General features: G+C 33.1%; 1 protein-coding gene across 1 annotated transcript in view; it reads left to right on the top strand.

Annotated features, from left to right (window-relative positions):
* The window catches only part of LOC133568022 (receptor-type tyrosine-protein phosphatase mu-like), a 610,514-nt gene extending 597,892 nt beyond the window's left edge, over window positions 1–12,622 (top strand). Inside the window, exons 31-34 of the mRNA XM_061919713.1 lie at window positions 877–1,002; window positions 3,896–4,059; window positions 7,509–7,644; window positions 12,001–12,622. Coding sequence (XP_061775697.1) covers window positions 877–1,002; window positions 3,896–4,059; window positions 7,509–7,644; window positions 12,001–12,054 — 480 coding nt within the window. The 3' untranslated portion in view covers window positions 12,055–12,622. The remainder of the gene's footprint in view (window positions 1–876; window positions 1,003–3,895; window positions 4,060–7,508; window positions 7,645–12,000) is intronic.
* The last annotated feature ends 747 nt before the right edge of the window (window positions 12,623–13,369 follow it).

The raw sequence follows: 13,369 nt of genomic DNA, 5'->3' as shown, positions 1-13,369 counted from the left end.
AATAACTTTACTGATATTAACAAACATACTATAGAAGTAAACAGGAAGTGTATGAATGTTAACAAACATATAGCCAGCAATACCTTTATTGATGTGAATAACATACGATAGATGCTGATGCTAACAAACATATAGACAACAATAACTTTATTGATGTTAACAAACATACAATAGAAGTCAACAGGAAGTGTATTGATGCTAACAAACATATAGCCAACAAAAACTTTATTGACATTAACAAACATACTATAGAAGTAAACAGGAAGTGTATTGATGCTAACAAACAAATAGCCAACAATAACTTTATTGATGTTAATAAACATACTATAACCAACAATAACTTTACCCCCCCATCTCCCGAATTCGGAGGTCTCAAGGTTGGCAAGTATGGATGAGTCGGGTGTGTCTTCACTGGCTCCGCCGAACCCCTGAGGCCAACTCGCCGAACCCCTAGGGTTTGATAGAACCCAGGTTAAGAACCACTGAACTAAGGCATCTTCAGAATGGATCTGACTATCATTTAAAAAGGTTTCCCTTTATAGGACCTGTTTTTTGGTCCCCATACCGTCATGGGTCCCCTAAAGGTCGGAACAGAGCGATGTCCCCATTATGTCAGAATTGCCAGAACACACACACACACACACACACTCCTCCCTGGGTGAGGATGGAGGAAGTGCTTTCATTCAATATTCTCACTGTAGCCCGCTGAGGTGGAAAGGCAGGAAGTGCATCTGACGATAGCATCAAGCACACGTCAACATCTTTATTTTATTTTATTTGAGCTGCTTTCATATTCACTCAGGTTTCCCCTCCAACATTTTCATGCCCGTGTTGATAACTAAATAAGTCGTGTTGTTGTGTGTCTCCTTCCCCCAGTTGTGTCCTCAGTATTGGCCAGAAAACGGAGTCCATCGCCACGGTCTCATCCAGGTGGAGTTTGTGTCCGCGGACCTGGAGGAGGACATCATCAGCAGAATATTCCGCATCTACAATGCAGCACGCGTACGTTTCTTTCAAGGCCAGAATTTACTTGTTTTAACGTTTTTTTTTTCCAAGAACTTTTACTTACTTGGTGTTCTACACTGAGCGACAATTTATTCTTTGCCTCACACGTCCCACTCACTCGCCGCCGTTGTCCTTTCAAGCTGTGCAGAGGCCAAGTCCTTCTGTTGTTAACGACAACGCCGTCAGACGCTGATCCGAGCCGTTGAGCTTCGTTCTACAGTGTCTATGATGCTTAAGTCTATCTATAATGATATATATTTATATACAAACCCCGTTTCCATATGAGTTGGGAAATTGTGTTGGATGTAAATATAAACAGAATACAATGATTTGCAAATCCTTTTCAACCCATATTCAGTTGAATATGCTACAAAAACAACATATTTGGTGTTCAAACTCATAGACTTTATTTTTTGCAAATAATAATTAACTTAGAATTTGATGGCTGCAACATGTACCAAAGTAGTTGGGAAAGGGCATGTTCACCACTGTGTTACATCACCTTTTCTTTTAACAACACTCAATAAACGTTTGGGAACTGAGGAAACTAATTGTTGAAGCTTTGAAAGTGGAATTCTTTCCCATTCTTGTTTTATGTAGAGCTTTAGTTGTTCAACTGTCCGGGGTCTCCGTTGTGGTATTTTACGCTTCATAATGCGCCACACATTTTCATGGGAGACAGGTCTGGACTACAGGCGGGCCAGGAAAGTACCCGCACTCTTTTACTATGAAGCCACGCTGTTGTAACAAGTGACTTGGCGTTGTCTTGCTGAAATAAGCAGGGGCGTCCATGATAACGTTGCTTGGATGACAACATATGTGGTTCCAAAACCTGTATGTACCTTTCAGCATTAATGGTGCCTTCACAGATGTGTAAGTTACCCATGCCTTGGGCACTAATGCACCCCCAGACCATCACAGATGCTGGCTTTTGAACTTTGCACCTTTAACAGTGCTGATGGTTCTTTTCCTCTTTAGTCCGGAGGACACGACGTTCACCGTTTCCAAAAAACTATTTGAAATGTGGGCTCGTCAGACCAGAGAACACTTTTCCCACTTTGCAGCAGTCTATCTTCGATGAGCTCGGGCCCAGCGAAGCCAGGGGCATTTCTGGGTGTTGTTGATAAATGGCTTTGGCTTTGCATAGTAGTTTTAACTTGCACTTACAGATGTAGTTACTGACAAAGGTTTTCTGAAGTGTTCCTGAGCACATGTGGTGATATCCTTTACACTCTAATGTCGCTTTTTGATGCAGTAGAAGGTCGATTCAAATCATCGCTTATGGGCAGTGATTTCTCCAGATTCTCTGAACCTTTTGATGGTATTATGGACCGTAGATGGTGAAATCCCTACATTCCTTGCAATAGCCCGTTGAGAATTGTTGTTCTTAAACTGTTTGACTATTTCTCTCACGCAGTTGTTCACAAAGTGGTGACCGTTTCCCAATCCTTGTTTCTGAATGACTGAGCATTTTTTTGGGGACGCTGTTTTTATACCCAATCATGGCACCCACCTGTTCCCAATTAGCCTGCACACCTGTGGGATGTTCCAAATAAGTGTTTGATGAGCATTCCTCAACTTTTTCAGTATTTATTTGCCACCTTTCCCAACTTCTTTGTCACGTGTTGCTGGCCAATGTAACATTACACACAGTTTAAACAATAACACTGTCTTTGAATATAGGAAAATAAAACACTGTACTTTAATCAAGTAATTCTTTGGCGTACCGCTAGATGGCGCCTGGGTACCACTCGTGCTACATGTACCTGTTCTATAGAAGATCTGGGGTTGATAGAGCAGGGGTCGTCAACAGATGAAGTGGTGACCCTTCAGGGTCGCGGACCCCTGTTGAAGACCTCGGATATAGAGGATCTTTGACGAGTGTTTTATTGGTGTTAAACAATACTGAGTCATTAGTCACCTTAAATTAGGGGTAGGGAACCTATGGCTCGCGAGCCAGATGTGGCTCTTTTGATGACCGCATCCGGCTCTCGGATAAATCTGAGCTGCCGCTGCTTATTACGACAAGTAATGAATAATTCGACTTGAAAGGAAAAAATAACGTTCAAAATATGAAACATTCTCATGCATTTTTATGTTCAAGAAGTTGCGTTAATAGTAAGAAGTAAGTTATTGATTATTGGTTTGTGTGGGGTTCTTCAGACCACCAGGCACCGACATGAGAGCCTGTTTCAGGGTTACAATATCGTTTTATTTTTCAGTAAGTCTCTCAGTTGCTTTCCAGCATTTGTCTTCTTCTCTTTCGTTCTCGCTCGCACTCTGGCTCCAGCCCCGACCCCGTCCGTCCTCCTAGCTGCTGCTTATAAACAGAGTGATTAGATAACCAGGCCCAGCTGGGCCATCTACGCACCTGTCGCTGATTTCGAGGCCGGTCCTGGCAACAAGCTGCTTCGTTGCAGGCCACGCCCCCTCCACATTTATGGTCTTACTTAAAAATGTACGCGTTAAGTTGTGTTCAGTGTTAAAAAAAATATTGTATGGCTCTTACGGAAATATATTTTCAAATATTTGGCTTCTTGGCTCTCTCAGCCAAAAAGGTTCCCGACCCCTGCCTTAAATTCGTTAAACAAGCTCCTGCCTACCTGTGGCGCTCCATCTAAGACCGCCATTGCGTGCTCCGGCCAGCAGAGGTGCCATCGTGCAGCGTCCAGCACAATCTCATCACGCCTGATCGCTGACAGGAAGTATCGATCGGCATCTCCGAGTGTGATTCACGGCGTCTGGATCCCAGACGGCTTAACTACCTGTCGTCTCCCGCGGTAACCGTGCTCATCCATCAACTGGTCGATGGACGCGCTCATCCATCCAGCTCTGTCTGCATCACACACTCTCCGTGTTTCAACGTCCATGTGGGCTTGTCCTCTTGCAGCCTCAGGACGGGTACCGCATGGTGCAGCAGTTCCAGTTCCTGGGCTGGCCCATGTACCGAGACACGCCCATGTCCAAGCGGTCCTTCCTCAAGCTCATCCGACAGGTGGTCAAGTGGCAGGACGAGTACGATGGAGGAGAAGGCCGCACCGTGGTCCACTGTTTGTAAGTTCTGCCACACAATCAACACAATGACTGCTGTTAGAGATTGAACATCTCCATCTAGTGGACGACGAGCATCACTGCACCAAGTCATTTGTTTTTTGTACCACTGTGTTTACTGTAAGTATTCTGTTGAAAAAAATTGAATTACATTAAATTCATTGAAAAAGATGAAGAAAACATAAAATAAAATAAAATTATTGGAAAAATATAAACAAACATTAAATAAAGTTGATGGAAAAAGATGAACAAAACATGAAATAAAATGAATGGAAAAAGATTAACAAGACACAAAAAAAATGAAATTAATGGAAAAAGATGAACAAAACATTAAAAAAATACAATGCATAGAAAAAGTAGAACACATAAAATACAATTCATGGAAAAAGATGTACAAAATATAAAATAAAATACAATTCATGGAAAAAGATGAAAAAAACGTAAAATATAATTCATGGAAAAAGATGTATAATACATAAAATATAATATAGTTCATGGAAAAAGATTAACAAAACATAAAATACAATTTATGGAAAAAGATGAACAAAACATAAAATAAAATAAAATTCATGGAATAAGATGAACAAAACATAAAATTAAATAAAATTCATGGAAAAAGATGAAAAAAACATGAAATAAAATACACTTCATGGAAAAAGATGAACAAAACATAAAATTAAATAAAATTCATGGAAAAAGATGAACAAAACATAAAATGAAATACAATTCAGGGAAAAAGATGAACGAAACATAAAATAAAATATAATTCATGGAAAATAATGTACAATACATAAAATAGAATATAGTTCATGGAAAAGGATTAACAAAACATAAAATAAAATAAAATTCATGGAAAAAGATGAATAAAACATAAAATAAAATAAAATTAATGGAAAAAGATGAACAAAACATAAAAATTAATACAATTCATGGAAAAGGATGAACAAAACATGAAATAAAATATACTTCATGGAAAAAGAAGAACAAAACATAAAATAAATAAAACTCTGGAAAAAGATTAACAAAACATAAAATAAAATAAAATTCATGAAAAAAGATGAACAGCACATAAAATACAATTCATCGAAAAAGAAGAACAAAACATAAAATAAATACAAGTCATGGAAAAAGATTAACTAAAATAAAATATAATTCATGGAAAAAGATGAACAACATATAGAATAAAATCAATGGAAAAAGATCAACAAAGCATAAAATAAAACAAAATTTGTGGAAAAAGATGAACAACACATAAAATAAAATAAAACTCATGGCAAAATATGAACAAAACATGAAATAAAATACACTTCATGGAAAAAGATAAACAAAATATAAAATAAAATAAAATCCATGGATAAAGATGAACAAAACATAAATTAAAATAAAATTCATGGAAAAAGATGAACAAAACATAAAATAAAATACAATGCATGGAAAAAGATGAACAGAACAAAACAAAACTAAATATTTTGTTTTGAAAAAGATGAACTAAACATAAAAAAAAATTCATGGAATAAGATGAACGAAACATTAAATAAAATAAAATCCATGAAAAAAGATGAACAAAACATAAAATAAGATAAAAATTCATGGAAAAAGATGAACAAAACAATGTAAAATACAATTTTGGGAAAAAGATGAACAAAACATAAAATAAAATACAATTATTGGAAAAAGATGAACGAAACAAACTAAATAAAATTCATCTAAAAAGATGAAAAAAACATAAAATAAATAAAATTGATGGAAAAAGATGAACAAAACAAAATAAAATTCATGGAAAAAGATGAACAACACAGAAAATAAAATAAAATTTATAGAAAAAGATTAACAAAACATAAAATAAAATTCATGGAAAAAGATGAACACAACATAAATTTTAAAAAAAGTCATGGAAATTGATTAACAAAACAAATAAAATACAATTCTTGGAAAAGGACGAACAAAACATAAAATAAAATATGATTTAATTGAAAAAGATGAACAAAGCATAAAATGATATAAAAATTCATGGGAAAAGATGAACAACACAAACTAAAATATTTTGGGGGGAAAAATGATGAACAAAACATAAAATAAAATTCATGGAAAAAGATAAAGAAAACATGAAATAAAATAAAATTCATGGAAATAGTTGAACAAAACAAATAAAATACAATTCTTAGAAAAAAGATGAACAAAACATGAAATAAAATAAAATTAATGGAAAAAGATTAACAAAACAAAATAACATCTAATTCATGGAAAAAGATGAACAACACATAAAATAAAATAACATTTTGTGAAAAATATGACCAGTTTAAATTACTTTGTATTTACCCATCAACGTCATACTAGCATTTATTTGGGATACACTAAAAAGTAAAAGTGTGTGTGCTTATGTGGGCTCTACCGAGGATGTTGTTGTGGTTTGTGCAGCCCTTTGAGACACTAGTGATTTAGGGCTATATAAATCATCATTGATTGATTGATTGATTGAACAGTAATGAGCACAAGAAACAGGGAACAATTCAGTATTTTTATGAGCATAAATGTCATTTTAAAGTTTAATTCTTTTGAGATAGTAATACTAATTGTAATTTATAATGAAGCTGAATGTAATATGGCAAACAAAAGTAAAGAACAATAAATCTGATATTTAGGTAAGAGTGGGGTTTGAGTAGTTAATGAACACAAACAATATTACAATAAAAAAAAATAATATTGTGAAAATAAAATAGGTAATTTTATGAAGAAAAGAACATGCAACATTTTAAGGTTAATATGTTAAAAAAGATGGTCATATTTTGAGAAATACATATACAATATCTTGTAATTTAATGTCACTTTAAAGATGGTTTTATTATGAGTGTTCTCTTTGTGTATTTGTTTGCTATTTCATAAGCATATTATGCAAAATTAAAAAAAATTGAGTAATTTTTTTAATTACGTAAACTTTAGTCAAAGTAGTACTATGAGGAAAATCCTCATTTAAAGACCACAAAAAAGCAATATAACAAGATTTTATGATAACAAAATGTTACATTTTTGGATAAAATGGTATGGGAACAGATTAGTAATGCATTGCTGTTTGTAGTGGGCTGAATAATTAAAGCACCCATCAAAAAAAAAACTCCAAAAAGGCACGTTTTTAACTCACAAAACTCTATAATATGTTAAGGATATTTTAAATATAGTTTTACAAATAAACAATGACCTTACATACATTATTATAGAGTTACTTAACATCAAATCCTGAATTAACTTGTGAGACTGCCCCCTCTGCAGGAGTCGTAGCTGCAGTCCTCTTTTCCCTGCAGGTAGCGCCATCAAGGCATTGACTATTCAAAATAAGAAAACAATTAGGTATTTGCCATTTTTAGCAGCTATTACGTTTAGATATTTATCCAAAAATGGGAAATAATGAGCAACGTTGCGCTAAAGACATCTTTATGCTTGTGTGTTGCTTTCAGGAATGGCGGTGGCCGCAGCGGCACGTTTTGCGCCATCAGCATCGTGTGCGAGATGCTGCAGCATCAGCGCGCCGTCGACGTCTTTCATGCCGTCAAGACGCTGAGGAACAACAAGCCCAACATGGTGGACCTGCTGGTGAGCAGAACTTTATTGATGTTAACAAACATCATAGACCTTAACAAGAACTTTATTGATGTCAACAAACATACGTTAACAAGAACTTTATTAATGTTAACAAATATCATAGACGCTAACAAGAACTTTATTGATGTCAACAAAAATCATAGACGCTAACAAGAACTTTATTGATGTTAACAAACATCATAGACGCAAGCAAGAACTTTAATGATGTTAACAAACATCATAGACGCAAGCAAGAACTTTAATGATGTTAACAAACATCATAGACGTTAACAAGAACTTTATTGATGTTAACAAACATCATAAATGTTAAGAAGAACTTTATGGATGTTAACAAACATCATTGACCTTAAATAGAACGTTATTGATATTAACAAACATCATCGACCTTAACAAGAACTTTAGTGATGTTAACAAACGTCATAAAACTTAACAAAAACGTTATTGATTTCAACACACATAGACGTTAACAATAACTTTATTGATGTTAACAAACATTATAATTGTTAACAAGAACTTTATTGATGTTAACAAACATCACAGATTTTAACAAGAACTTTATTGATATTAACAAAAATCATAGACCTTAACAAAAACTTTATTGATGTTAACAAGAACGTTATTGATGTTAACAAACATTGACCTTAACAAGAACTTTATTAATGTTAACAAAATCATAGACCTTAACAAGACCTTTATTGATGTTAACAAACATCATTGACCTTAACAATAACTTTATTGATGTTAACAAACATCATAGACCTTAACTAGCACTTTATTGATGTTAATAAACATACATTAACAAGAACTTAATTAATGTTAACAAATATCATAGACGCTAACAAGAACTTTAATGATGTTAACAAACATCATAGACCTTAACAAGAACTTTATTGATGTCAACAAACATTATAGACGTTAACAAGAACTTTATTGATATCAACAAACATCATAGACCTTAACCAGAACTTTATTGATGTTAACAAACATCATAGACGTTAACAAGAACTTTATTGATGTTAACAAACATCATGGACCTTAACAAGAACTTTATTGATGTTAACAAACATCATAGACCTTAACTAGAACTTTATTGATGTTAATAAACATACGTTAACAAGAACTTTATTAATGTTAACAAATATCATAGACGCTAACAAGAACTTTATTGATGTTAACAAACATCATAGTCCTTAACAATAACTTTATTGATGTCAACAAACATCATAAACCTTAACAAGAACTTTATTGATGTTAACAAACATCATAGATGTTAACAAGAACTTTATTGACGTTAACAAACATCACAAATGTGAAGAAGAACTTTATGGATGTTAACAAACATCATTGACCTTAAATAGAACTTTATTGATGTTAAAAAACATCATAGACCTTAACAAGAACTTTTGTGATGTTAACAAACATCATAAAACATAACAAAAACTTTATTGATTTCAACACACATCATAGACGTTAACAATAACTTTATTGATGTTAACAAACATCATAGTTGTTAACAAGAACTTTATTGATATTAACAAACATCATAGACCTTAAAAACTTTATTGATGTTAACAAAAATGTTATTGATGGTAACAAACATTGACCTTAACAAGAACTTTATTGCTGTTAACAAAATCATAGACCTTAACAAGACCTTTATTGATGTTAACAAACGTCATTGACCTTAACAAGAACTTTATTGATGTTAACAAACTTCATAGACCTTAACTAACACTTTATTGATGTTAATAAACATACATTAACAAGAACTTAATTAATGTTAACAAATATCATAGACGCTAACAAGAACTTTAATGATGTTAACAAAAAAACCTAGACCTTAACAAGAACTTTATTGATGTCAACAAACATTATAGACGTTAACAAGAACTTTATTGATGTCAACAAACATTATAGACGTTAACAAGAACTTTATTGATGTCAACAAACATCATAGACCTTAACCAGAACTTTATTGATGTTAACAAACATCATAGACCTTAACAAGAACTTTATTGATGTTAACAAACATCATAGATGTTAACAAGAACTTTATGGATGTTAACAAACATCATTGGCCTTAACACACGTTTTTGGGATGTCAACAAACATCATATACCTTAACAAGAACTTTATTGATGTTAACAAACATCATAGACCTTAACAAAAACTTTATTGATGAAAAACAAAAATCATAGACGTTAACAAGAACTTTATTGATGTTAACAAACATCATAGACCTTATCAAGAACTTTATTGATGTTAACAAACATCATAGACCTTAACAAGAACTTTATTGATGTAAACAAACATCACAAACAAGAACTTTATTGATGTTAACAAACATCACAGACCTTAACAAGAATTTATTGATGTTAACAAACATCATAGACCTTAACAAGAACTGTATTGATGTTAACAAACATCATAGACGTTGACAAGAACGTTATTATTGTGAACAAATATCATCGACGCTAACAAGAACTTTATTGATGTTAGCAAACATCATAGACGTTAACAAGAACTTTATTGATGCAAACAAACATCACAAACGCAAACAAGAACTTTATTGATGTTAACAAACATCACAGACCTTAACAAGAATTTATTGATGTTAACAAACATCATAGACCTTAACAAGAACTGTATTGATGTTAACAAACATCATAGACGTTGACAAGAACGTTATTATTGTTAACAAATATCATCGACGCTAACAAGAACTTTATTGATGTTAGCAAACATCATAGACGTTAACAAGAACTATATGCAAACAAACATCACAAATGTAAACAAAAACTTTATTAATGTTAACAAATATCATAGACACTAACAAGAACTTTATTGATATTAACAAACATCATAGACGTTGACAAGAAGTTTATTATTGTTAACAAACATCACAGACCTTAACAAGAACTTTATTGATGTTAGCAAACATCATAGACGTTAACAAGAACTTTATTGATGCAAACAAACATCACAAACGCAAACAAGAACTTTATTGATGTTAACAAACATCACAGACCTTAACAAGAATTTATTGATGTTAACAAACATCATAGACCTTAACAAGAACTGTATTGATGTTAACAAACATCATAGACGTTGACAAGAACGTTATTATTGTGAACAAATATCATCGACGCTAACAAGAACTTTATTGATGTTAGCAAACATCATAGACGTTAACAAGAACTTTATTGATGAAAACAAACATCACAAACGCAAACAAGAACTTTATTGATGTTAACAAACATCACAGACCTTAACAAGAATTTATTGATGTTAACAAACATCATAGACCTTAACAAGAACTGTATTGATGTTAACAAACATCATAGACGTTGACAAGAACGTTATTATTGTTAACAAATATCATCGACGCTAACAAGAACTTTATTGATGTTAGCAAACATCATAGACGTTAACAAGAACTATATGCAAACAAACATCACAAATGTAAACAAAAACTTTATTAATGTTAACAAATATCATAGACACTAACAAGAACTTTATTGATATTAACAAACATCATAGACGTTGACAAGAAGTTTATTATTGTTAACAAACATCACAGACCTTAACAAGAACTTTATTGATGTTAGCAAACATCATAGACGTTAACAAGAACTTTATTGATGCAAACAAACATCACAAACGCAAACAAGAACTTTATTGATGTTAACAAACATCACAGACCTTAACAAGAATTTATTGATGTTAACAAACATCATAGACCTTAACAAGAACTGTATTGATGTTAACAAACATCATAGACGTTGACAAGAACGTTATTATTGTTAACAAATATCATCGACGCTAACAAGAACTTTATTGATGTTAGCAAACATCATAGACGTTAACAAGAACTTTATTGATGCAAACAAACATCACAAATGTAAACAAAAACTTTATTAATGTTAACAAATATCATAGACACTAACAAGAACTTTATTGATATTAACAAACATCATAGACGTTGACAAGAAGTTTATTATTGTTAACAAACATCACAGACCTTAACAAGAACTTTATTGATGTCAACAAACAACATACATATACATAACAAACATATAGACAACAATAACTTTATTGATATTAACAAACATACTATAGAAGTAAATTGGAAGTGTATTGATGCTAACAAACATATAGACAGCAATAACTTTATTGATGTTAACAAACATATAGACAGTAATAACTTTATTGATGTTAACAAACATATAGACAGCAATAACTTTATTGATATTGACAAACATACTATAGAAGTCAACAAACTGATGCGAACAAACATCAAAGAAGCGAACAAGAACTGTATTGATGTTGAGGTGTTCCTGCCTGCAGGAGCAGTACAAGTTCTGTTACGAGGTGGCGCTGGAGTACTTGAACTCCGGCTAACTACGACTCCTTGACAGAGACTGCAAAGACTTTTGACGTGTCCGACGTGCCAAGTGTGCTGGGTTCGAACCCAACAAACACACACATTATTATTCTTGGCTCCGCCCCCTTTTAAGCCAACTTGGCTCCTCCCCTTGACGACCTGCGCCGATGCCTTGCTCATCCCGGGAGGAGCGCCAAACGGAATCTACGGAACGGGAATGTTTTATGCTTTGTGCGTACAAAATGAAACAAGCTCCTTTTTCTTCTTCTTCTTCTTCTTCTCCTCTTCGGCCGGCGATGCGTTTCCCAAAAAGTTTTGTAAATGTTGTGTAAAGTGCTGACTGGTGTCTCGCTGCGTTTGCTTTGACTTTTGTTTTCTGTACGGAGACGCCAAGCTTTATTTGCACTCCCACTCTATCTACTCTTGTTGTGCATATTGTACAGATTTCTGTAGATTATTTATTGCCTGTATGTTTTGGTTTTTGTGGCAGTAAGTGACAATCATATGTTTTTTTGTTGTTTTTTTTTTTATAGTTTTGGTTTATTGATAGCATTGTGTGCTTTGTGTTTCAACTGTATGTAAAGATACAAATGATATAAATGTAACTACAAAAAGATGTCAGTGTTGCTTGTTCTTTGCTGGCGAGTGAGAGTTGGAGCGATGGCGGCCTCTGCTGGCCATGTGGGGAATTACACTAATCTTGTTTAAAGTCTTGCACTCAGTTCTAAACATGTATTAAGTTATTTGAGTGTTTAAAAAAATATATTTCAACTAAATACTACCAAAATTAGTTAACATTCTGACATAAATGTTATGTTTTTAAAATGAAAAAAAATAAAAAAGATACATTTTGGTAGGAGAATGCCCTCAACTGTGGCTGATTGGCACCTGGCCAAACCTGGTGTCAATCAGCCCATTCCTAAACATGTATTAAGTTATTTGAGTGTTTAAAAAAATATATTTCAACTAAATACTACCAAAATTAGTTAACATTCTGACATAAATGTTATGTTTTTAAAATAAAAAAGATACATTTTGGTAGGAGAATGCCCTCAGCTGTGGCTGATTGGCACCCGGCCAAACCTGGTGTCAATCAGCCCATTCTTAAACATGTATTAAGATATTTGAGTGTTTTAAAAAAAATATTTCAACTAAATACTACCAAAATTAGTTTACATTCTGACATAAATTTAATAATTTTAAAAATAAAAAAGATACATTCTGGTGGGAGAATGTAGAAAAAAATGATTTTACGTGCCTGTGATATTTCTCAGGCTTGCCTCTGACAGTTTGTCTATGTTTTAGTTTTTCCCTCTGCATTTGTCTTTGTTT

Source organism: Nerophis ophidion, linkage group LG14 (genome assembly GCF_033978795.1).
Source record: "Nerophis ophidion isolate RoL-2023_Sa linkage group LG14, RoL_Noph_v1.0, whole genome shotgun sequence".
NCBI classification, from domain to species: Eukaryota; Metazoa; Chordata; class Actinopteri; order Syngnathiformes; family Syngnathidae; genus Nerophis; species Nerophis ophidion.
The sequence above is the reverse complement of the archived record's forward strand: the minus strand, read 5'-3'. Positions and strand labels throughout refer to the sequence as shown.